Source organism: Eptesicus fuscus, chromosome 19, assembly GCF_027574615.1.
Source record: "Eptesicus fuscus isolate TK198812 chromosome 19, DD_ASM_mEF_20220401, whole genome shotgun sequence".
In the NCBI taxonomy this organism is placed as follows: Eukaryota; Metazoa; Chordata; class Mammalia; order Chiroptera; family Vespertilionidae; genus Eptesicus; species Eptesicus fuscus.
Window position 1 is genome coordinate 15,266,170 of NC_072491.1, and position 27,222 is coordinate 15,293,391.

At 45.5% G+C, this 27,222-nt stretch overlaps 1 protein-coding gene across 1 annotated transcript in view; it reads right to left on the reverse strand.

The window, feature by feature from the left end:
* DPYS (dihydropyrimidinase) overlaps positions 1 to 27,222 on the reverse strand; it is a 70,124-nt gene that overhangs the window by 17,929 nt on the left and 24,973 nt on the right. The window contains exons 5-7 of the mRNA XM_008148468.3: positions 19,862 to 20,018; positions 18,489 to 18,630; positions 16,366 to 16,508 (exon numbers count right to left, since the gene is read on the reverse strand). Coding sequence (XP_008146690.3) covers positions 16,366 to 16,508; positions 18,489 to 18,630; positions 19,862 to 20,018 — 442 coding nt within the window. The remainder of the gene's footprint in view (positions 1 to 16,365; positions 16,509 to 18,488; positions 18,631 to 19,861; positions 20,019 to 27,222) is intronic.

The following is a 27,222-nucleotide window of genomic DNA, read 5'->3' on the forward strand; positions in this document are numbered from 1 at the left end:
CACATGCATATGCATATATATATATATATATATATATATATATATATATATATATATATATATAATGCCTTATAGTTTATGCAAAGCAGTGTCAGATAACTATGGCATTATTCCTCAAAATAACCTTGAGGAGTTTGCAAGAAATATGACAGACCACTTAAATAAAGAGACAAACAATATTATGTTACTAAAAGAAAAATGAACAAAGGGAATAATCAGATATCCTATCTAATAAAGACGGAATATGCAAATTGACCATAACGCCGTGACAAAAGGTGGCGGCGCCCACAGCCAATAAGGAGGGAATATGCAAATTAACGGGACAAGGTGAGAGGCGGAAGGCGGCTCTGGCTGGAGTGAAGGCGGTGCCAGCAGCCAGGGGAAGGAAGGCCTATTCTTGCACAAATCTTCGTGCATCGGGCCTCTAGTTTCTGTATAAGAAAAAACCCCAAGGATTAATAAACATGAAAAGGTATTCAACTTCCTTAGCGCTCAAACGTATGAAATTTGTGGCCGAAAGGTAACAACTGTTATCTGAGAAAGTAACAAAAGTCAAAGGGGGAAAACAGATTGTAGCAGAGCTGGTAAGGAGCCAGGAGGTGGTGACCACACAGGCAGAGAGCCCCAGAATGCGCACACCCTTAGATACAGCAATTCCTTTAAGTATCCACCCAATGGAAATCAGCAGAAATTTGGATTTAAAATGGCAAAAAAAAAACAACACCAAACAACTAAAAACTGTAGACATTACTCATGACTATGAAACCTAGATGAAAGGCCTAACACAAAGAAATTATATGGAGAGCCTTCCCTGGAAACTAACTGTCACAGGCTGTCAGACATCCAACATGTTTGAACAGCCCTGTTTGATGGAATGTCTAAGGGACCTTTTACTTAAATTTCAGTTACAGTTGTGTCCTATGAGCAAGCCAACTACAAGCTAAATGTGCAGAAAAGGACATGTAGGGGGTGGGGCAAAAGTAGGTTTACAGTTGAGAGTATTTGAAACACAAAGTTTCTTTTTTAAAAAAAAAATATATATATATACATTTATTGTTGATAGTATGACAGATATCTCTCAGTCCCCCCTTTCCCCTCCCCCCATTCACAAAGTTTATTCTTGTATTATTATTTACTAATTACTCTATTATTTTCCACACGAACAACACTGATTGAAACTGTGATTGACAAAAACAAACTGGAATTCTGGGACTTGTTGATTGATCTAAGCTTTCCTCTCTAGGATCCCACAATATTAAAGTCACTTCTTTTGATACCCTCTAGTTTGTAAATCCCTTGAGTCTTACTTTATCTGGGATAATGATAATATTGGTATTCGTGTTTCTTAAGGTTTCACTGAATGCCATGCAGCGTGCTGAGCCCTCAGAGGCTGGTACTATTATTAGCACATCTCTATTTTTCACTGAGAAGAAACTGAGCCTCAGAGAGGTGAGTAGCTTGCCCAAGGTCACGTAGTATCTCCTATGTATGGGTGCAGTTGGGGTTTGAATCCAGTGACTCAGTTCTGCCCTAAATCCCATGCTCCTTAACCACTGGACCACACACCCAGATCATCCACCTTATTTTATAGTTATTTTAATTATTTGGAGTGTTTATCTGTCCAATCAGATCCTAAGCTACTTTAGGGGAAGATATTTCTCACTGAACTTTGAGTACAATGTTCAGTGAGAAATTGCGCCCAGTTGGCACTCAATAAATGCTTGGGTCATAAATGAACAAAGCTGCTGTTGTTTTAAAGCTGATCCTGACTCCTCTCCCTCACCAAGTGGTCAAGAAGGGGTTTTTCTTGCCAGGAGAGAAAAAAAAATCTGCTAAATCAAATTTTTTTGATGCTATCAACTTGCCAGCACCCTCATCACCTTAAACCTCCAGACCATTCTCCCTGATCCAATCCATCCTGCACACTGATCAGCCCACAATACTATTTAATCAGTTCCCAACTGATGAGCCCAGATACAAGATCCAAACACTCAGACCCCAGGGCGACCAGGTGTGGACAGAGCCCGTAGGCTAATCACCGTTAACCAATAGCATATTCCCAGGTGACCAGCAGGCCCAGGGTCTGGATAGGGGACTTGCACTGCCGAGACTGAGGAAGTTTCAGGCAAACCAGGACAAGCTGTGTATGCCACATTCCCCTCCCCGTCTCCAGATCCCTTCTCTTTACTGCCCTGTTCTCTACGAATAAGACCATTGTGCCACCTGAAGACGGGGGAGCACAGATTTAATCAACTCAGACCCTCATGCAAAGACGTTCACTAGCTCATGCTGTCTAACAGCAGGTCCTCTTCGCTTAAACTAACACCCAAAGCTCTTGGTCGTCTGGCCGGGACTTGTGTGATCCCCACTGCCTGGCATCCTGAGCCCCCTGCCTTCCCAGTCTCTTCACTGCCCTTGGATGTATCTTTCCCACTTTCCCAATGTAGCCCCGATCTCTCCATCTGGGGGGCTTTACTGTCCCCTTTCTATTATTCAGAGCCACCCCCCAAGGACTCAGTTAGCTCCCAGTCCTTTCCCATGCCCCACCCAGTCTTCTGTGAAGTTTGATGACCTCAACTCAGGACAATGGTTTGGGCCACAGCACGCAAGACCCTCCCCACCTCTTGCAGCGATGTGTTCAGCCGTTATTATTTTTTTCTTCCAAGAGTTACCTATCCTTTCCCACGTTTATATCTCATCTGCCCAACCAGAATAAAGTCTCTTTGATGGCAGATATTACCCCTTATGTTTACGTCCCCGGCAACACTCAGCGATGCTATTTCTTTTGCATTTCTTAAACACAGCAAGCATGCGATAAATACGTTTTTTAGATAACTGATTAATACTGTTTCCCTCCCCTCCACCTTGTGAGGAATTCAGCAACTCTTCCGCACAGATAAATGCTCCAGTAATTTTTTCCTTGTGGGTAAATTGCCTTCTCATTATTCTGCCTCTAGCAACGTAGCTTTCCTTCAATGCCTGGTAGGAGAAGAGGACTTGGAGCAAAGTCTCAACATTTCCCTCCCCCTTCGAGAAATAAAGGCAGATCACAGTGGGGGTGGGGTCGAGGCGGGGGTGGAGGGAGACAGGAAGAAAATATTATAATAGAAACGTAAAGAAAGCATCCATAAGAAATTCTGGAGAGGCAGAAAGAATTCCAAGTACAAACAAAGCCAAGATATAGAGTAAAGGGCTTCATAGGAAAGAAAAAAATGAAACAAAGTTGTCTCCATTAGACTCACTATGGACAGGAAAACGCGTGCCGAAGGCCCAGCACGAATGCCAAGCTCAGCTCTGAGCGGGCAGCCGGTGTGACCCCCTCCCAAAGGGCACCCTGGGTGGGCTCTGCAGATGGCACCTCTGGAGAGGCTCCTCCGGCCCAGATGGCACGCAGCCCCAGTCTCAGGCCTGAAGTCAGGCCCAGGGAAGCGATGGACAATTTCCTTCAGGCAACATCACGTCGGCATAAAAAATGGTATGGATCCATTTGCCTCCTGGCCAATGAGAAATCAACTTGGACCAAGGACACTAGGCAATAGGTTTCGTGGGACTCCCACTGCAGCTGCAAAATAAACCTCATGGGCCCCGACTCTCCCTCCCAAGGCTCCGGGCTGCACAGGCCTCTCCTCGGGGAGGGCTGAGAGTCCCGCAGGCACTGACACCTTTTCAAGAAGCTGCCACCGCCCTCGTGTCCACAGAGCCCTCCTGCCAGCAGTTTGTGGTGGGAAGTGACTTCCGGGAGTGCGGGCCGATGTGCAGGGATGCACACCACACGCTGGCCAAGCGCCGCCAGCAGCGCAGCGAGGAAGCACGACCTTGAACTCACAGGAGCTCCCTCAGCCTCTCCAGCTCATCACTCCACGTGAATGTAAGGTGGGGCAAATGGAGGTTTGCAGTTGTTTGTATGGAAAATAATACAATCTATAATAATAAAAAGCGTAATATGCTAATTAGACCAGACAGCCGAACAACCTTCCGGACGTCCTTCTAGACGTCCTTCTGGATGACCTTTCGGACAAAGCTGGGGCTGTGAGGGCCGAGGCAAGCCGTCATGGCTGCGAGGGCCGAGCCCCTTGCATGAATTTTGTGCACCAGGCCTCTAGTAATGAATAAGTAATAAAACAAGAGTAAACTGTGTTTTGTGTATTCACAAGGGTAAACCTCCTTTAGCCCAACCCCATGTATATGTTCTATATTCTTTTTTTTTTAATCCTCACCTGAGGATATGTTCACTGATTTTTAGAGAGAGAGAAGTGGGGGACGGGGGGGGGGGGGGGGGAGAGAGAGAGAAATATCTATCGGTTGCCTCTCATGCATGCCCAACTGGGAATGGAACTTGCACCTGGGTATGTGCCCTGACCAGGAATCAAACCCACCACCTTTTGGTGTACAGGATGCCAACCAACTGAGCCACACCGGCTAGGGCTCTGTATTCATTCATCAGGTAGCTGGGCTCCACCCCCAGGTGTCCTAAGCGGCAGTGCCTGAGGATTTGCATTTCCAACAAATTCCCAGAGGCTGCGGAGGTTGGTGGTTCCTGGACCATACTTTGAGAACCACTGCTCTTAAAAAAAAAAAAAAAGGCTTAAATTCAGTGTTTTGGTGCTTTATGTGGGCCACTGAAAAGACAGCCCTTCCCTGAGTACTCACTGCCTCCAAGTAGACTTCACTGCGATCCTCTTCTGAAGGGAAGGTTGTGTTTTCACTGTCTCTCCCCCCTCCCCCCCAAAGGCCGCGTGGGAAGCCACTGCTCTTTGCAGGGCTTTGGGGCTATAAGGACCCTAGGATTCTTTCCAGGTACCGATATTCCATTTCCTTTGATTCATTTTCATTCCGGCCCACGGCTTTATGATAATTAAGTGTGAGTCTGAGGCAATCAACAGAGTTATCTGACCACGGAAGGATCCCTCCTGGCTTCAACCACACTCATGGCCAGGTCTGCTGATGCTCCTGGCCGAGGACTCTGGAATGCATCTTTGTCAAGCACTGCTTGGGGGAAGGAGAAGGCAGAAGTACCAAGAATTCTTTTCTTTTCTTTTTTTTTAATTCAAAGGGGGAAAATATGCAAACCTTGGATCTGGAACCAGTTCCAAGAGCAGATAAACAAAGCCTTTTAAATTGCATATTTGTTTATCAGCCTAAGACTGTTAATATCTGGTTTATTCACACACAAAAAAAATTATTGAGCTCCTATATGTAGCTGGCACTGTTTTGGAACCTAGGAATACAGCAAAGGCCAAAACCAGAAAAACATGTATGTCAGGTAGGGAAAAATACAGCAGGTGCCTAGGTAGAAAATCCATGCCCTTTGCACAACCACCTCCCCACATCCTAATGCTTAAAATAGACCGTGCTTCCTCTGGCAAAGGCCCGTGCCCAACAATAGGGTTCCTGTGATCTGCTCCTGAGGTACTTTTCCTTCATGATTTGGAAAAAATTATGCAGCCTTGATTAGTGACGTCCCTGGAAACCACATCTAGTTCCCTGAAAAGGTTCTGTTGCATCAGAACAGGTTTAAATACACCACCTGGCATACACAGTGGTTACCTTTTTACCCATAGGTAACCAGCCAGGCCAGCTTTTTTTCATGCACAGTCCAAGACTTCTTAAAAGCAAATGATGAAGGCTCTGAAGGGTACAAAAGGAAGGTTAGGTGCTTTGTGGGAACAGTGTCACTGCAAATACATTTCTCAAAGGAGTCAGCGCTGGAGGCACTGAAGAGTTCTAGTTTAATCAGATGATCTGACCCGAAGGAAGCCATCCACACTTCTCCACTTTAGTCATTCTTGGCAAACATCGGAAGGTGCAAGAAACGTAAGGGATGGAGCTTCCTGTATGGGAAATATCCTAGTACCCTTTGGTCATGTCTGAATGAAGTCATTATTGCAAGGACTTTTAAATCACAATGATAACTATAGCTAATATCAGCTCCCACTCATTTGACACAGTGACCACTTACTAGCACTAACTGAGCACCCAGTGTCACTAACGGAGCGCCTACTGCATGCCAAGCACTACTGAACATTAATCATGTCCCAAGCGTTTTAGTTACTGTTTCCATTTCTGTTCTTATACCAAGTGCTTTGTGTACACACCATCTTAAGCATTCACAACAATGCTATGAAATCAATATCACCATCATCATCATCCCGGTTCTACAAATGAGGAAACTGAAATTCAGGAAGAGGAATAACATCCCCAAGGTCACACCCCGTGAGCACGTGGCAGAGTAGGAACTGAACCCCAGAGCCTTTCTCTTTACACCCTGGTTCTGCTCCTGCCCCCAGGAGCTAAGATGGCAGGCTGGGTTCGGGGTGGATTAGCAAAAGGCATGTATTCCTCAAAATACTTAGCTACCATCTGCCAGCAAATGGTCATAATGTCCGTGTAAATCTATGATGCCCAGCAGACGATGGGTGCCCCCACGGCTGTGCCAAAGCACAACCCGGAAACGCTAACCTGGTGCAACGTTGCCTGTGTGAATGTGCACAACACCACACAGTGAAAGATCACGGCACAGACTGTCTTCATGCCACCCAGGCACCTGGTAAGAGCCCTGTGCACTGCGATCGTGTGGGCTTGGGGTCTGCAGTGGGGGCGGGGGAGAGTTAGTGAGTTAGTTATAAACACTCTTAGAAACAGGCATTGAAAGTAGAGCCTTACTGCCCAGCTGGTGTGTCTCAGTGGTTGACCATCGACCCATGTACCAGGAGGTCATGGTTCGATTCCCAGTCAGGGCACATGCCTAGGTTGCGGGCCGGTCCCATGTGGGGTGTGCAGGAGGCAGTCGATCAATGATCGTCTCTCGTCATTGATGTTTCTATCTCTCCCTCTCCCTTCCTCTCTGAAATCAATTAAAAATAATTAGAGAGAGAGAGAGAGAGAGAGAGAGAGAGAGAGAGAGCAGTCTTCCAGCTGACCAATTCGTATAAGCTGAGACGGTTGTTGCATTTACGTGCATGTGTGTGAGTGTGTGCTGGCATGTGTGTGCTGATGCTTCTTTGGAGGAGGCGGAAGGTGATGTGTGCCAATCAGGCAAATGAAGCACAATGTGCAACTTCGAGGGGAAATGCCTCGTAGCACTGATACTGTCCCTATAATAGCAAGCCACAGTCATCACTATTTATCACAGGGCACCTTCCTCCTCCTGTGTTTCCCGTGTCCTACGGTCCCCACGACCCACGGATGGAATAGCCATGCTTCCCCTGCTTTCTTGCACACACAGGGCGCCTTCTGTAACCCAGAGGGGCATTTCCAATATACAGTTCAACTCGTGTATTTCTATCTGCTATGAGAAAAGCAAGGACATTAAGCAGGAGAGACAGCACAGGGCCTTCAAGAAGGGTGCGTGCAAAGCCAAAGCCGGCTATAATTGAGTTGGAAAAAATAAACGAAAAGAACAGCGAGCAAAACATGCCTGCTCTGCAGAATACCGTGTAGCTAAAAGTCTTCATTAAATGTTCCAGTGCACACAGCGTGTTAGCGGCGTGTTTGTGTGCCTGAGATGCTGTGAGCTCTCCTGGAGCTCATAAATACGGACAAGGGACAGTTGCCATAGAAACCAAGTGCTCTCGAATCAATCCCGAAGAACGGAAGCTCCCAGGATAGTCCGAAATGGCCGGCACAGGAGTTACTGCTGCTGCTACGGGCTTGCACGTAACTCACACGCCATCCTCCGGAGTGACATTTTGACAAGTTGGCCCACCTGACCCAGCCTTGGTCTTGGCCACATGACACCACCAGATTCTGTCTTCACAACTGCCTGGAAATCGTACTCTTGATTTCTTTTCCCTTGACTGTAAGGACCAAGATGTGCTACAAAAATGGGCCAAACGCTTAGATGGGGAACGTGCCCTTAAATGTGAAGCTTTGACCCAAGTAGCGATGCGCTAGGACACTTGCCAATGTCCCGAGCCGTGGACAGCGGCTCAATGAGCCGTCAGCGCCCAATGCAGCAGACTCTTGGTACTTCTGCAAGGGGTGAGGGCTCCCCGAGCACCGAGGGCCGTTTGTTTTGATTGTGCAATGACACAGAGAGCTGTTGCCGTTGATTTTTTTCGCAGGAACTTTTCACAGGCTAGGAATGTCGCAGTCATCTTTCACGGGGAAGGCCAACCCTTCGCGACAGACTCCCACTCCCAGTTCTCTCTGACCGTCCATCACCGCACGTCAGATGGCTCCCCCTGGGATCATCCATCTCTCCACGGGTTTAAAATGAAAAGATCGCGGCTGCACTGCTTTGTTTCCCCCCCTGATCTGCCTCAGTAACTTCAGTGCGGTCCCTTTTTAAGGCTACCGATGGTGTTTAGGCATACATATTTCTGCGTGCCATTAATAAGTAATGAGAGTTTTTTAAAAAAAGGAAAACATCTATGTACCACAAAGCCAAAAACCATGAGCAAGTGCATCCGTTCTCCAGAGGCTGGCTGGTGCTTGCATAACCAGCAGCTCTCATGGCCTGGTTGGGCCTGAGCTCAGGGTGGGCTGCGGGCGCCCCCTTCAGGACCTTGGGTGAAATGCGTGCTGCTCGCATTTGAGATGCTAACCGGTCAGCTGGGTCATGGTTTTTGCTAAAACCTCGCAGGAAATGTTCAAAGGAAAATTTTAGCCCACCTCTAATGGTGTGGTCAGGCAAAAACCTTTCACGTAACCAGCCTTAAACTAATATGAAAATCAGGCAGGCAAGCCCAGTCGGTGTGGCTCCGGGGTTGAGTGTCAACCTATGAACCAGGAGGTCACAGTTTGGTTCCCCGCTGGGGCACATGCCCGGGTTGTGGGCTTGATTCCCAGTGTGGGGCGTGCAGGAGGCAGCTGATAAATGGTTCTCTCTCGTCACTGATGTTTCAATCTTTCTCTCCCTCTCCCTTCTTCTCTGAAATCAATAAAAATACATTTTTAAAAAAAGCAGGTAAAATAAACGGGAATATCTTGCAAGAAAAAATACCCCATAAATATTGACATGTCCGTTTATTCATGTGATTAAATAGTGCTTCTCCACTAGATGAGCGCTGTTTAAAATATTAATGAACAAAATTAAAACAAGACACGCAGCCATGACCTCCTCGCCTTCCACTCCCTTCCATAGCCTGAACCTGTTCTCTCTCACTTAACCCTTTGCACTCGCTCGCTTTTTTCTCGATTCCTTTATTTTACTCGGGATTTAATTTTTTAAATACCCCAGATTTTACAAAGCATGGCAGTAGAATAAAAAAACTGGAGTTTCTTTTCATACAAACTTATTTATTTGGAGTTTTTTATATTTCAAATTATTGATACATTCAATAACCGTCACACTCGACATCCGAGTGCAAAAGGTTAATCCCCAGCCTGACCTGCTTGCCCCCAGATCTTTCTCTCAGTGCCTGGTTTTCTCTCTCCCACGTGTTTAGTCTTGATTCTCAGGGCCAGCCATCTCATTCTCTGTTCTCGCCAATGTGGTCCTATGCCCAGGACGGCGCTGATAAAAGGATGATCTCTCTTCTTTGAACATCGATGGCATCTTGTTTCTGCCTCTCATGTGATATTCTTAACGCATTGCTTAGACTGAGAGCTTTAGGCTTCATAGCTCATCCTCTCTCTCTCCCTCTCTAGAGAGCCAGCTTGAGACAACCTTGACCCTTGACCCTCATGCCTGGCTCACAGTGGTGCCCCAGTGCTGAGAGATGGTGTCAATGAAGGAACATGGGAGGCCAACTCTCTTTTCACTTCAGTTTCCTCCTTATTAGAACTGCTTCACAAGGTCATTGTTCCCCGACCTCAAAAGTGAAGGGGGCACAAGGAAAGTAAGTCCAGGGTGGCAGTCTTCCTCCTCTCCTTGGAAAATCCATCCCACCTACATTCCTCTTCATTCATTCATTCATTCATTCTCTCAACATCAGTTATGGATGACTTGCAACAAATTAAGAGCACGAGGTGAGAAAAATGCTCGATTTCTTGCTTGTCCTCTCACCATATTGCTGTTGAATAAAACCTTTGCAGTTTTCCTTTAAGCCATCTCTTTATTTTCCTCCAGTTTTACTGAGATATGAGTGACACAACATTGTGTGAGTTTAAGGTGCACAACGTGTTGATTCGATACACTGACCTATTGCAAAATAATTACCACTTTCATCACGTCCCATAATTACCATTTCTTTTTTTGTGGTGAGAATAGTAAAGACCTACTCCCTTAGCAACTTTCAAGCATATAATAGAACTTATGCCATTCCTTTACATACACATATACATATTGATTTCAGAGAGAAAGGGAGAGGGACAGAGAGAGGTAATTCACATAACTACCATTTCTTTTTTTGTGGTGAGAATAGTAGAGACCTACTCCCTTAGCATCTTTCAAGCATATAATAGAACTTATGCCATTTCTTTACATACACATATACATATTGATTTCAGAGAGAAAGGGAGAGGGACACACACAGAGAGAGAGAGAGAGATGGAAACATCAATGATGAGAGAGAATCACTGATAGGCTGCCTCTTGCACGCACCCTACTGGAGATTGACCTCGCAACCCAGGCTTGTGCCCTGACCAGGAATTGAACCGAAACCTCCTGCTTCATAGGTCGAAGCTCAACCACGGAACCATGCTGGCCCGGCTGCCATTTCTTTATCACATCCTTCTTCCATGCAGTGTGGAAGGCTATTTATCCTTCTCACTCACCCATTCAACATTTACTGTACTTTTACTCTGGGCTGAACTGGGTCAGACCCTGGGGATATAGAATTAATTAAAACATAAAACCGGAGCATAATTCACCACTCCTTAACTATGGGCTGTGCTCAGTGACTTCCTTCTAAAAAGGACAATATTATGGAAAGGGGAAGAAATGAGCAACTATACAGCGGGGAAGCCTGACGAACCCTACCCCAGCCAGCGGATCTAGGTCTGCATCAACAGTGGGAAGTCCTGTTGATAGCATGGGCCGTCGGAAGGATGTGGTAAAAATAGTACTTTACTTATGTGGTCTTCCTCCTAAAACCCATAACCCAAGGCTGACAATGAGAAAAAGGAGACATCAGAAAGATCACAACAGAGGAACATTCTTCAAAATATGTGCCCAGTCCTCCCCAAAACTGCCAGGGTCATCAAAAACAAAGGAAGTCAGAGGAAGTGTCAAAGGCCATAGGAGCGTAAGGAGATATGACGACGACCTGGAGGGGAGCCTCAAATGGAAAGGGGATGCTAGGCACAAACTAAAGAGATTTCAATAAAGTATGGACTCTGGTTAATAATAACATATCAGCGTTGGTTCATTAACTGTAATGCACCCAGTAACGTACGATAATAATGGAAACTGAGTGTGGAGTAGATGGGAGCTCTGTACTATCTTTGCAGCTTTTCTATAAATCTAAAACTGTTCTGAAATAAAACACTTACTTGTTTAAAATGGGATTAGATTTCAAGAATGTCCATGAGAGCGCCAGGTTAGGGTGGCTCCGTGGTTGAGTGTCGACCCATGAACCAAGAGGTCCCCGGTTCGATTCCTGGTTAGGGCACATGCCTGGCCTGCAGGCTTAATCCTCAGTAGGAGGTGTGCAGAAGGCAGCCAACAGATGTTTCTCTCTCGTTGATGTTTCCATCTCTCTATCCCTCTCCTTTCCTCTTCTTAAAAATCACTAAAAACATACTTTAGCCGACCAGCGTGCTCAGTGGTTAAGCATTGACCTATGAAAGGAAGTCACGGTTTGATTCCTGGTCAGGGCCACATGCCCGGGTTGCGGGCTCCATCCCCAGTGTGGCAGCCAATCAGTGATTCTCTCTCATCATTGATATTTCTATCTCTCTCTCTCCCTCTCCCTTCCTCTCTGAAATCAATAAAAAAATATTTTTAAAAAATGTATTTTTTTAAAAAAAGAATGTTCATGAGAGAGAAAAGCAGTGAGTAAAGCGCATTGTGAGGGTGCAGCAGTCACTAGAACTCCGTCTGCAGGGTGAGAGGAGGCGGGCTGTGACACAGCGAGAGCAGGCTAAAAATACTGCTGCACATCAGGAAGGCCTCGCTGAGGTCAGCAGCATGCATTTGGGCAGGAACAGCCAGCCCACATGAGCAGCTTTCTCACAACAACCAAGAACAGCGAAAGCTGGCGCTATGATCGACCTGGATAAGGAATTAGCCGTTCCTGCGAAATTCTCTCTTTTAATACGAACCACGATGAACACGCTTTCTCCTTGTTCCAATATTCTTCCAGATTCATTAATCTGTGAAGCCTCCTCTTCAACTGGCCCTGGCCTCCTGCTTCCCGATTCCTGCAATGTTCACGCTGAACAAGATGAGCAACGATAGTGGGGGAAATTCTGACGCTAGCGCAGGGAACATCCTTAAACTAAAGGGTTGGAGAAGCAAGAAATGGGATAATTCAAAGAAATCCAGGCAAATATTTCCTGCCAAGTAAAAATACTATTTTCTTTGTTTTCCAACAAAGAAAAAGTTTTTTTAAAAAAGAAAAGGAAAACAAAAAAGTTTCCAGTTTTTTTAAAAAGAGCCCGAGGGTCAGAGAAATGCAGCCCTACGGTTCACCTGCCTCCCTGGTCACCGCGGGCAAAAAGCAGCCGCGAACACCGAGAAATGAAAATGTGTGGCGAGAATGACACCAGTCACACTGGCTACAGAGAAAGGAGCCGCCGTCAACCATCGCCTGCCTTTGGTGTAACCCTTTCTTAGTTTCACATGGATTATCTCATGGCTTCTAAGAGAAACATAATGTAGGCACAACCGTGATTCGTAATCTCATTTCACTGATGAGACTGTGGCTATTCAGAGACCGTATGAGGCCTGGTTGGGCCTGCCCCCCTCCTGGGCATCGATGGGGCTGGGACCCCAATCACACGCTGTGCCAGTTTTCACTGTGCACCCCGGTGAGCACGACAAGCAGACGTAGATGGAGAAGACTCAGGCGAATAATAAAAGCCAATATCCATCATTTCCCCAAAACACACATCTATGGACTATGGACGTGTCAATATGCATTATGTAAGAAATACCAAAGAACTGATGAAAGAGACAGAAAGAAACTGAAAAGCACAAACGTTCTGTCGTTTGACCCTAAGTTAGTTATCCTTAGACTAGAAGAGGGGGAATAAAACAGGTAATACGTAGATCTTCTAAAAACACACACACACATCTGGATCATTCCGTGCTGCTCAGAAGCAACCTAACAGGAAAGGAGAGACAGACGATGTTATAGAAGCGGGTGGCTCGCGCCTGTGAGAACGTGGTCTAAATTTACATCCTCGAAAAACGTGACTCAGGGAGACAGAATCACGGCCTATAAATATCCTCCGGGCAACAGTATAGGTGGTAAATAAAGGAGGCGAATGATGCCTAACCTTAGGTCCAGGTCGTTTCTCTTTGTCCCGCTGTCTAAGGAAGACAGTGCTTCACACCTGAGCTGGTGTTGTCCTCAGAAACGAAAACTTGGAGGAGAGCTTCCTTCCCCTGCCGATAGCGTGCTCGCAAACATGGGAATGTTCCCCAAACCCCACAAAGTGACACAGCGCAAGCATCAACCCCACCAAGTGACACAGAGCAAGCAGGGCCAGGAGGCTCTGTGTGCGCAGGGAAATCGGCGTTGTGGCAGGAGGCAGAGTGGCCATGGCGGGCAGACTAAGCCAATTTTCCAAAAAAAGGCTAAAGCTACAAAGAAGGTGGTGCTGAGGCTGGAATGCATGGAGCCCAAATGCAGATCTAAGAGAACGCTGGCTGTGGAGAGATGCGAGCCTTTGGAACTGGGAGGAGATCAGAAGAGGAAGGGTCACGTGATCCAGTCCTAAGCTTCATGTTTTGTTTTATTATATGACAATAAAATCTTGATGTGTTCACTTCAAAAAATAAAATAAAATTCGAGGACAGAGTAAGGCTGGGAGCTGCTGGAGATACTAGGGGCGGGGCTAAAAGAACCACAGGGAGTGGCCTCCGGTGGAGCTCCATTAAAAAAAAAAAAGGAGGAATTAGACTGGAGCCCAATGGTCATGGCTCAGTGGTTGAGTGTCGACCTGTGAAGGTCACGGTTCAATTCCCCATCAGGGCACATGCCCAGGTTGTGGGCTTGGTCCCCAATATAGGGAGTGCAGGAGGCAGCCGGGCAATGATTCTCTCTCATCATTGATGTTTCTATCTCCCTCTCCCTCTCCCTTTCTCTCTGAAGTCAATAAAAGTATATATATATTTTTTTTTTTTTTTAAAGAATTAGACTGCAGTGTCACATCACGCAACAGGATATTTTTATTTCTCCCTTACCTTTGAAAAGGAATAATAAAGAACAGAATCAAACCCAAAAGAGCTTTTGGTTACTGGGCTACTTGACAGAGAGAACAAATGGACGGTGAACAATCAAGTTTGCTATAAAGTGCTCTGCGTTGATGTCAGGAGATAGCAGGGCACCAGATCTCATGACAAGCATACAAGTTTGCAAAGTTGAAGACACTGGGTCAGGCTTCTCATCTCAAACTTGTCCCAGACCCCGCTGTGCTACAGTTTTCTCATGTCCGTAAGGTGATCATGTTGTAAATCACATTCTATATCGGCAAAGCATTTTAAGATCACTGAAATAGTCACACAAGCAAATTATTACTAACTAGAGGCCTGGTGCACAAATTCGTGCATGGGTGGGGTCCGGGCGGCCCACCCCAATTGGGGCCCATCGGGCCTGGCTGGCGGGGGGCGGGGGGAGGGGCCGAGGGCAGTTGGCTGGCCAGCCCTGCCCCCTGGTCGAACTCCTGGTCAAGGGGACAATTTGCATATTAGCCTGTTATTATATAGGATTATTATCATTATTATGATTCTCCCAGATGCTATGCTTCAAAAACATCATTTTCCCCAACTCCCTCTTAAAATTCTCTAGGTTTCCTGATTAAGTCTCATGAACTCCTCAAAGCCACAAGTTATTTCAAAAGACTTATCTGGTCCCAGCACTTGCAGCAACCTAAATTGTTTGAATTGCAGCAGAAATGACCCTGGGCAGGCCCCTGCCATGTGCAATAGCTCTGGCAGAGTGACATTTAAAACATCAGGAGCTTTCGAAACACAGCAGGCTCAGTTCATCACCCACAGCCCGACCCAAATCCCAGCACCATTCTTCCACTGTCTCCCCAAGGTCGATACTTCTAGCTTTGTAGAGAAGCTGCCTGCATTTTGTTTGACTTGCCATTTATTTTGCGGGGAGAGGGGCTTAGATCCTTTGACAACCGGATAGTTCGTCCTCAAATTGGCAATGGCTCCCTTGTTAACATAACAACAAAGACCCTGGTGGTGCCTCGTTGGTATCCTACATAAATCAACCACCATTTACTGCACTCACTAAAGTCAACTTGCAATGATCCAGTATGAACTGGTCCCTGAGTTGGGACAAGTGCTCAAAGGAGAGTGGAGAGTGTCAAGTTCAAAAATACAAGTACTAGCATTTCCTAAGGGGATCTTTGGGGTTTGTTTTTAAGTTCATAGCAGTGGTTGCCCAATAGTGGTAGCTTCTCCAATGGTCTTCTTTTCCCCAGAGGGTAGCCCAGGAGCACAACTGAAATTGGGTCTTTGTGATAATGGCACCCCCAAGAAACTGTAGACTTTTCCGTATTACAATGAAAATGCCTAATACACTTTGAACATTAGAAAGAGCCTATACAATAAGGTAGAAGGCCCTATCATATCCCTGTTTATACAGGCACGCATGCATGGACACACACACACAATATGTGACAGCATTTGGAGTTTTCTCCATTACAACCGTAAAGTTTATAAAAAACACAAGTCAGGATGCAGGTGTTGTCTGTGCTCACATTCTATAAAGAGAAGTTAGCAGAGCTTCGGCTGCTACTGAGTGCTTTCCTGAGCTGGAATTTGCCAGACCTGCAATATTAACATAGAATTATGGAAATTGGAAACAAAAAGCTGGAGTCTACTGGGAATGATAGGCTCAAGATGAACTCAGCTGGAAAACGTGGCTAACGAAAAGTGACATCCTTTGTGCTGGAACTTTTCTATCTGAAAGCTTTAGAAAGGCTGTAATTATTTTTGAGTTTTCAATTCATCCCTTTCAAACCAAGCCTTTTATTTTCTTCATTGCTCTGTACCTTTCCTTTGTGTGAATTCGGGCGTTTGCCAAGCACTGAAGTGGTAAACTCATATTGGTTTTATACATCTATACATTCCCAGGGAATAGCAAGCAACACAACTTTTGTGTCCTCTCTGCCAAGAAAAACAAAGGAATATTTGTACATCAAAACCTTTATCTTGTGCACAGGCTCAAAATACCTGCGCATGGCTAAATAAATCACCCGAGGAGAAATGGCTGATTAAGGCCAATGAAGAATTTCTCTGCAAGTTAGTGCTTTGACTGCATTGTGAATCCAAGGAATGCAAGAACTTCGACTTACCTTGTGGCTTTTGGGTCCCAGATCACAATGTCAGCATCTGATCCTACAGCTATTCTCCCTTTCCTTGGATAGAGATTAAAGATTTTAGCTGCATTTGTGCTGGTCACTGCCACGAATCGGTTTTCATCCATCTTACCACTGTGCTGTAAAACCATTCAAGGAAAAAAAAAAAAGCATTTGTTCTAATGATCAAGATTTAAGAATCTCCTGACAATCAAACTTGTATCTCTTGGAACCAAATAGGATTGCATCTAACTTCTTATGTTGTGGAGCCAAACACACCTCATAATGATACATGATGGGAATGATGGGGTAGCATATGGAAGCCCAAAGATAACTGTTCAAAAATACATCAGCTTAAAAAACACACAACCACTGTTTTTTCACCATTCTCAGAATCACATAGACAATAGCTAAATGTTAGGAATGGTATTTCTAATTCTCGTTTGAAGTTTCACCACCACCACCTACTACATTTATTTATTGCAGACCCAAGATGTATGAGTCATCATGAAGACATTAGATGGAATGTTATACAGTTAAGGTAAGACAGACTTCTAAATCAGGTGACAACACTTTTTGGAAGAGAAAGAATCAGCTCAAGAATTTCAATTTATCAACTTTACATAAACCAAACATTATAGACAGTCTATTACAAAAGATTTTTTAAGTGGACAGACATTAGAAGTCTGTGACCCCATTAAAATTACTTTTTTAATGTTGAGAGTTTAGCCCTACATACATTCATATGGTAAAAGCATCTTTAGATTTATTTCACTATCGAAGGGTCCCTGTCTTAAAAATAATTACTATGTCCTGAAAGTAATATTACCATAAGTAAATCGTCTTAATGTTTCACAAAATAACATTGAGTATTGCATCATACTAAGAAACATCCAGTCACTTTAAAACCATTTATATACTTGGGAAATGTAATTGATTATGACAATCTGCTGTAATAAAGATACTCATTGTAGTAACACAAGTTTGAAGAGAAAGGTTGGACTGTTATCAAGAAAATCTAAGAAAAGAGAAAGAGAAGAGAAGTCATCTGGGATGGCTAAAGTCAGGGTAGAGGGCAAGGAGGGCAAAGAGGATGATTGCTAGAAGATAGGGCTATTGAGACGCTTTAAAGATCCTTGCATGTATGCTAATTGTTCAACTATCATCCTAAAAGTAATGAAGAAAATTAAAGGGTGTTAGAGAGAAAAGTAGCATGAACAGCCCTTCATTTCTGAAGGGTGACTCCCGCACTGGAGTACAGAATAGATTGTAGCAAGCAAGGCTGGAGGCAAGGACACCCGCTGTGGAGACCACTGCAGTGGGCCTCAAACTAGAGTGGCAGACATGAAGATGGAAATGAGAAGGCATTTTGGAAACAAAACTGACAGTACCTGTTAATTAGAGTTAGAAGTGAGTGGTGTTTGTAGGGGATTCTGACGCCTGAGACATGATTAACGTGTCATCTAAGGGAGGGCCTCCAGGCGGTGGGCAAGAACGGCACAATAATGGGGACCTCGGGTCTAACCAGCCAGGTGTCCCCTGCTGACCTTGGCAACTTCACATGTCAACTGGCTAGACACGTTAACATGTGGACCGTTAGGTATTTGGTTCTTCTCCATCCTCAGGGAGACATTTTTAAGTGATGGGAATTTAAAAGATCTTTGTCTAGACTTGCAATTATTACTTATGTGCTCTCATACAGCTGTTTTTAAAATACTACATCCAAGGGTTTTTAGGGATAGCTACCAAGATTTCATGAAAAGGAGGTATAAACAGAATACAAAGTATTCATGTATTTTCAGTCATTCCAAGAATTTATGTCGGTGACACATGAGCTGGGATTCAAGAAATCAAGTAGAAAGGCTACACCATTTCAAAGACTTCAAGAATCTACCTTGGCACCCGATCTAAATGTATCTTCTAATGTGTGCAGAAGAAAACTACGTCATTATTATCGTGGGGCATGGGGTGGGGTGGTGCTGGGGTAGCAGGCCCAGTCTCCACCATAGTAAAAATCAATAGGAAAACTTCTCTGTGGAGGTTATGGCTCACTAGTCCTGAAGCAAAGTGGATCCGGGTCGAAGCATTAAGCAAAACAGGCAGGATCTTGCGAAACTCACCACGCCTTTTTCCCATATGACTGACATCCGGTCCTCAACACCGTTCACCCCGTTGGGAATCTTCGTAAAATCATCCTTCCCGAGAGCTTTCTGGCAGGTGTTGAACGTGCAGTTGTCAGTCCCTGTGGTGGTCAGATCACCACTGTAACAGAAAACCCACCGGAGGATGGGGGTGAGTGGACAGAACGGGTCAGGAGGAAACCACCATAACCTTCCCTAGTCTCCTGACTTCCTTCTCAACTGAGGGTCAGAAAACGGCAGTGGAAAAAGAGTAGCTTTTTCAAGGACCCATTTCACCCACTCCCATCCCTGCTGTAGGAGGCACTTTTGGAGAATACTCTCACGAGACGCGCGAGGATATGTTCTAAGCTCAGTTCCATCACTTACGGGGACTGTGATTACAAGTTTGCCTGGTGCTCAGTTCCTCATCTAGAAATTGATAATTATATGAGCTTGATGACAATTGCTTCAGGATCGTTGGCAATAATGAAAGTAAAAGTTCCTGGTGAGGAGAGTGCTACACAAGATGTACCAGGGGGATCCACAGGCACAGAGGCAGGTCCTCTGGGGCAGCCCCTGGCCAAATGGGAACGTTGCGGTGAGTGGAGACGTGACATTGGCGGAGGATGTTGATGTCAGCAGTGACAGGAATCCTGCTTTGACTTCCGAATCACCTTGGGGATGCAGAAGCGTGAAGGAGGAAGGAGGCTGAAAGGAAAGGGCAAGTGAACTCTTGTATCGTCTGTTGTGACAAGTTCTCTGTGAACTTGGATAGGAGGTTCTGTGAATGGGGGGTGTCAGGATATCCATGAATGGTGCCATTCTCACAAAAACATCCTCATGTCCCAGAAAGTAGTGTCTCTGAAAACAGTTTCGATGGCCTTTCATGGGGATAACCTACTCACAGGTAGGATTTTGCTTTTCTACCCCCTAGAGTGGTTCAGCCCTTGATTGTAACCTATTATACCTGTACACTAGGTACATCTGGTTCCCAGGTTATATCACCCTAGGGAACAAATCAAGACTATTCTGTAGGATAAAAACAAAGCATAATGAAGAGACCTGGCTCTAGGCAACAAGAGACGGAAAAGAGGAGGAAAAAAAATCAGAAGAGAATACAATTTCAGTAAAAAGGATCTGATTTCTCTGTGTCCAGGAGAGAGATCTTGACACTCTTTCATCACATAACTAAGCCAATGCTCTGTGGTCTCCAGAGGAAGGACAGTCACAGAGCCCGTCAGGTCAAGGAGAGCAGAATACTGGGAAGTCAATGGGAGGTCAGATGGTCAGAAAAGATTTCTGCTCGAACCCGAAACTCGTCCAACACCTTATTCTGGCAAAAAACACTTCTCAGTCATCTGCTCAATGATTACTTAGCCAATAGATTCATGAGGTAGTCAGGAGTTGAAGGGTCTGGTCTCAAGGGGGGCCCCATGACGTAGTGGGCTGCGTGGCGCCATTCTTTATTCCAGTAGTGAGTGCCATCTGTGCCCAGGCTTGCTGCTATGGGTTCTCCGTACACCACCTTCCCTGGAAAGTTAAAAAAGGAAGCATTCAGCCCCTTAATGTGTTCTTAAAAGAAACCAACTGACTAACACATAAATATTAGTCTCTCACGTCTTTGTAAAGGATAATTTGAATCCTAAACCTTTAGTGAGCAGGATTTAAAAATAAAAACTACTTTTTTAAAAAATTTCTTTATTGATTAAGGTATTACATGTGTGTCCTTATTCCATTTCCCCCCATCCCCCATTCATGCCCCCAACCCCTGTTGTCTGTGTCCATTGATCAGGCTTATATGCATGCATATAAGTCCTTTGGTTGATCTCTCCCCTTTATCCCCACCGTCCCCTACCTTCCCTGAGGTTTGACGTTCTGATTGATGTTTCTCTGTCTCTGGATCTGTTTTTGTTCATCAGTTTATGTTGTTCATTATATTCCACAAATGGGTGAGATCATGTGATATTTCTCTTTCTCTGCCTGGCTTATTTCACTTAGCATAATGCTCTCCATCTCCATCCATGTTGTTGCAAATGTTAAGAACTCCTTTTTTACTGCAGCGTAGTATTTCATTGTGTAGATGTACCACGGTTTTTTAATCCACTCATCTGCTGATGGGCACTTAGGCTTTTTTATGGAGCATTTACCATGTCCCAGCCAATGTGCATTGTATATTACGGTAATGGTTGTACCCACTCACTGATATCAGACTTGGCCACGTGGATTACTTCGGCCAATTATATAGGAATGGCAGCCACATGTGCTGCTTCCAAGCAGAAGTTGTTAAAACCACAGTTTGGGGGAATACCATCCCCGTTCCCTGTGTCGTGAGACCAGCAGAGGCTGCTCCTTGAGTTGTGTCTCAGATTGCAGAGAACATGGAGCAGAGGAGGAGCCAGCCCATGATGGACAGGAGTATGAATGAGAAATGAAATCGCTGTCGTTGTAAGCCAATAATATTTCAGGTTCATTTGTTACTGCAGTGTAACCTAGCAAAAGCTGGCTGATACATGTGCCATTCTAATGGAGTCATCTCAAAATCCTACATAGGAAATACTATTAGCTCTATTAAAAGATGAGGATAGAGTTTACGGGGTTAAATGATTTCTCCATAGTTATATTACATGCACTTGATATCGATGGCGTGCAGAAGGTAGAATTTGGGTCCAGGCATTTTGACTCCAGCGGTCCTAACTGCTATGCTATACTACCCCGATGACAGTTATCATACGGGCATATGGAGTTCAACCCCAGTGTATCTCTGCTGCAAATAAATCGCTAACCTTTTCACACCCTTAAGAAAAAAAAGCTCCCTCTAAAAACATATCAAGTAAAAGAACACAGATAAAATTGTAGCCAGAAATGCATATTTTAAAAATCATGCAAATGAGGCCATCAAAAGCACACAATGTTAGAAAAGTTAATAGTGCAAGGGAATTTGAATTTAAAATCAGAATCCTTATCTCTGATTAGCATTTGTCAGAATAATAGATTCCCTGGCATCCACCTGATCAGATCCAGGCAGTCATAAAGGAGAGTGCATAGTAAAGAGATGTTGGCCTACCAAATTAGCTCACTCCAGTTCGTCAGAGGCCAGAGTTTAGTTAAAATCCTGATGCACACGGGAAATTAACTGGTTTCCTCAGGGAGCACTGACAGTGGATGCCCACCAGCTGCCTGAGTCATATTAAATTGGAAAGTAGCACCCTATTATCTCACAGATCATTTCTCCCTCAAACTAGCCACTGTCCTCTAGCTAACCTAGGAATAATGAAAAGCCAGGAAAGCAAGGCTTATTGAAGCCTAGCGAACTTTGCTTCTTATGTAACCGAGTATCAGACCTTGGTCAATAAAAGTTACCCCCCAGGGGCTTAGCCGCTGCTAATACACACACACTAGGCCAGTGGTCGGCAAACTCATTAGTCAACAGAGCCAATTATCAACAGTACAACGATTGAAATTTCTTTTGAGAGCCAAATTTTTTAAACTTAAACTTCTTCTAACGCCACTTCTTCAAAATAGACTCGCCCAGGCCGTGGTATTTTGTGGAAGAGCCACACTCAAGGGGCCAAAGAGCCGCATGTGGCTCGCGAGCCGCAGTTTGCCGACCACTGCACTAGGCGATCCCACCCTCCTCTTGTTTGTCACTGCCCTAGTCCCAGGAAAGGGGAAATTCCGTGAGTATCTCTTTCTGGTGTCTGAAACAAACAATCGTTTTTAATATAAACTAAGAGCTAACGTGCTATTTGATAACAGGATGGACACACTGTTTTATTTGCAGGCACGAAGAGACCTTTCTATTCCAAGAGGACTTCCTACAGGTGCGCGGACAATGAGAAACTCGGAGACTTGATCAGCAATCACTTTGCAAGTTGCCAACTCGGGCGTTCCCATGGAGCTTCCTCATAGAGGAAAGGTCCTGATCACTTGTTCTGTTCAATCATTTGGGCCATCAAGGTGATAGGGGAACGCTGTTCCAAAAAGTGCTACAGTCGTAGTAGCGCTCGGGAAATATTCAAAGTGTCAGCATCTACCAGGAGTCTGCCAGGACGGTTTTGAAACCAGAGAACAGCTCATTTCCTCGGAAGGGCTTAGCTCCTTTAACAGGTGACCGCCGCTCTTTCGTACCCAACAAGCTCTTTGTTGGCTGGGCTATTTTCAACAGTCCCTCCGTTAAGCATCTGGAAATACCAAAAAACTGAAAAATGAAAGAGGAAACCTTCCCAACTGCTCCTCCCCTATTTCACAATGGTCCCAGACATTTTCAAAGGACTGAACAGCGTGCAAGCAATAAAAAGGGGGGAGCAAACCAGGGGCCTGGATAAGCCATAAATTGGAAAATCAAATGGGGCAATTTAGCATGATTGTGGGTTCTGTTAGATTTGGGCTAGAAATAAAGTCATAGCAAAGATAGCTAACATATGTATTGCCCTCTCTAGTTTGCAGGTCATGTATCTCATTTGAACTTCATGGCAAATGTATCATGTATCTCATTTGAACTTCATGGCAACCCTCATGCTGGTTTGACAATAAACTGATGCTCAGTAAGACTAACTAAAGTGCCCGAGACGCTAGGGTAGTAAGTGGTTCACCAGAATTAGAACCCTAGCATTCCGCTCACATATCATGCATATGCACTGTTACTAGGAAATGTGCCATTTTTCATTTCTTGGTAAAGAGCATGTATTTTTATTTTTTAAAATATATTTTATTGATTTTTTACAGAGAGGAAGAAAGAGGGAGAGAGAGTTAGAAACATTGATGAGAGAGAAACATCGATCAGCTGCCTGCTGCACACTCCCTACTGGGGATGTGCCCGCAACCAAGGTACATGCCCTTGCCCGGAATCGAACGTGGGACCCTTGAGTCTGCAGGCCGACGTTCTATCCACTGGGCCAAACCAGTTAGGGCTATTTTTACTTTTTTAATGTTGTCTTTTTCATTGTTGTTCTTTTTTAATTGAATTTGTTGGGGTGACGTTGGTTAATAAAACCATACAGGTTTCAACTGTACAACTCTATAACACACCATCTATCTGCACACTGCATCGTGCACTCACCACCCAAAGTCAAGTCTCCTTTCACCACCATTTATCCCCCTTTGTCCTCTCCACCTCCCCCCACTCCCACCCCCCCTTTCCCTCTGGTAATCACCATACTGTTGTGTCTGGTTGTTTTAGTTTTTATTTTTTGCTTAATCCCTTCACCCTTTCTCCCCAGCCCCCAACCCTTCTACCCTCTGACAACTGTCAGTCTGTTCTATGTGTCTATGAGTCTGCTTTTATTTTGTTTGTTTATTGTGTTCATTAGATTCCACATATAAGTGAAATCACCTGGTATTTTTTTTCTTTCTCTGATTGGCTTATTTCACTTAGCATGGTACTCAGGTCCATCCATTTTGTTGCAAAGGGTAATATTTCCTTCTTTTTTATGGCTGAGTAGTATTCCCTTGTGTAAATGTACCATAGCTTTTTTATCCACTCATTTGCTGATGGGCACTTGGGCTGCTTCCATTCTTGGCTATTGTGTATAACACTAAGAGTATGTATTTTTACTTTTTTTCTTTTTTTTAATATATTTTTTATTGATTTTTTACAGTGAGGAAGAGAGAGGGATAGAGAGTTAGAAACATCGATGAGAGAGAAACATCGATCAGCTGCCTCTTGCACACCCCCCACTGGGAATGTGCCTGCAACCAAGGTACATGCCCCTGACCAGAATCGAACCTGGGACCCTTGAGTCCGAAGGCCGACGCTCTATCCACGAGCCAAACCGGTTTCGGCAAGAGTATGTATTTTTAAATGTTTAAGTCAACCACAAACTATTTGTGGATGTGGCCGTGCAATTTTCCCATTTCACTTCCTGGTTTCACTTTACTACTCTTAGCAGGTTAGTAAGGAAAAGTGCTGTATCTGTCCTGTCTGGTTCCTCCGGATTACATCCGAGACCAGGTGGTTCCAACAACTCTTGGGAGATAGTACATCTTCACCCTATCCCGGCAAGTTTCCCATTATGTTGTAGCCTGTCTACCCATACATGCTCTCTCCTTCTTTGCTCATCTTTTGGCTCAAAACCAAAAAGGACTCTGCCCTTAGGATGCAATCTCACACTTACAGGAGTTTTTCCCTCTGAGAGATTCCAAAGGTTTTCAAATAATGAAGCGTGTCAAAACAATCTAAACTCCCTCCTGGCCAGACAACCCATTAATGAGGTGAAAGCGATGGAGCAGCTGTTTACCCCTTGTCTGGATTTGGAAGCAGCACTGAACGCGCAGAGACACTGGCGCAGGTGCCAGGAGTGGAAGCATTGGCTACCAAACAGAAATCCACACACAGTTCTAAAAATAGTTGCTCCCAGCGAGAAGGGTTTGCTTTGATTTAAAATACTACATTTACAAAGGAAGACAATACCTGAGAAGGCAAATACACAGAAGGTCACACAGCTTTAGGTTCAAATCCCGATGTGGCTACTTTTTAGTTGGTGACCTTGTACAAGATGAGTCCCTGCTCTTAGTCTCAGTTTTCTCATCTATGAAATGGGATCCCAATGCCCCTGTGGTGTGGCGATTTTGTGAGGATCAAATAAATTCATGTATATGAAAGTATCTGGCATCTTCCTGGGACCCTGGAGTCACTTCATGACTCGAACCGAACTGTGTCCCTTGCCAAAATTCAAATGTTAAAGGCCTACCCCCTAGTTTCTCAGAATGTGACTGTATTTGGAGATAGGGCCCTTTACAGAGTAATTATATTAAAACTAGAGGCCCAGTGCACGAAATTCATGCACAGAGGGGGGCGTCCCCTCAGCCCAGCCTGCACCCTCTCCAATCCGGGACCTCTCGGTGGATGTCCGACTACTGGCAGTTGGACATCCCTCTCACAATCCTGGACCACTGGCTCCTAATCACTCACCTGCCTGCCTGCCAGGTTGCCCCCAACTCCCCCCTCCCTGCTGGCCTGGTCGCTCCTAACTGCCCCCCCTCCCGCCAGCCTGGTCACCCCTTACTGCCCCTCCTGCTGACCTGGTCACCCCCAGCTGTCCCCTCTGCCGACCTGGTCGCCCCTAACTGCCCTCCCCCACCAGCCTAATTGCCCCCAACCATCCCCCGCCACCAGTCTAGTCACCCCTCACCACCCCCCCGCCAGCCTAATCACCCCCAACTACCCCCCCCCCCCGCCAGCCTGGTCACCCTCAAGTGCACCGCCCCCCCTCCAGCCTGGTCGCCTCTTACTGACCCCCCTGCCGGCCTGTTGGCCCCCAACTGCCCCCTCTGCTGGCCTGGTTACCCCACGCAGCCTGCTTGTTCAGTCGTTTGGTCATCCCTCACTAAGCCCCCTGCCGACCTGGTCATAGGCAGCCATCTTGTGAGGGCAGAGGGTTAATTTGCATATTATCTCTTTATTATATAGGATGAGGTCATGAGTGTGAGTCTTAATCCAGTATGACTGGGGTCCTTATAAGACGAGGAAATCTGGACATAGACACTACGTGAAGACACAGGAAGGGAGTGGAGAGGCAGAGAGAGAAACATCGATGTGAGAGACACACATCGATTGGTTACCTCCCACATGTGCCCCAACCAGGGGCCGAGGATCAAGTCTGCAACCAAGGTATGTGCCCTTGACCAGAATCAAACCTGTAACCCTTCGGTATCAGCGGGCCGATGCTCAAACCACTGACCCAAGCCGGCCAGGGCTGATTTGGTGTTCTTTACGTCCAACCCTCCCCTACTCCCTTTCAGTTCCTGTTGGATCCCATGCCTTGATCCCATGCCAGGGGTGTGAAATCTTTCACGATAATTTTACTCTGAGAGATCTGCTACCTCTTGGACAACTGTGCATTCTCACCAATACTGTTGCAATAAGTCTGACTCTACTAGAACATTTGGGGTGATATTTTAGATATCCCATATTTATAATCCCTTTGGAAAGGAATCTAGCAACATCCAAAATGCACATATGCATTTACTTTTACAACCTGCTGTCCCACGTCGAGGACTCTACCCGAGGATAGAATTTTGTGGGAGGCAGAAAAATGGCACCCCAGAGATGTCCATGTCCTAATCCCCATAACCTGTGACTACGTTACCCTCCATGCAAAGGCGACTTCACAGTGGTGATCTGATTATGCACCTTGAGACAGAGAAATAATCCTGGACTAATCAGGTGTGCCCAAGGTCACCTTAAAGTAGGGGAGAGAGGCAGAAGAGGCGACCAGAACAATGCAGTGTTCTCCACCCACCTTGCTGGCTTTGAAGAGTGAGAAAGGGGACATGGAGCGAGGAATCCGTTTTGTCTCTACAAGCTAAAAAGGCAGGAAAGGGATTCCCCCTAGGGCCCCAGGGGGAACACAGCCCCACTGACACCTTGGTTTTAGCCCAGCGAGACCAGACTCCTGGCCTCTAGAAGTATCTATAATAATAAAAGCATTAATATGCTAATTAGACCTTCTGGACACAGCCGCAGCAGGCAGGGGCCGCAGCAGAGGCGGCAGAGGCCGGGGCCAAGGCCCTTGCACGAATTTCATGCATCAGGCCTCTAGTCCTATATAATAAAAGGCTAATATGCAAATCGACCCAACGGCAGAATGACCAGTCGCTATGATGTGCACTGACCACCAGGGGGCAGACGCTCAATGCAGGAGCTGCCTCCTGGTGGTCAGTGTGCTTCCACAGGGGGAGCACTGCTTAGCCAGAAGCCAGGCTCATGGCTGGCAAGCGCAGCGGCGGTGGCGGG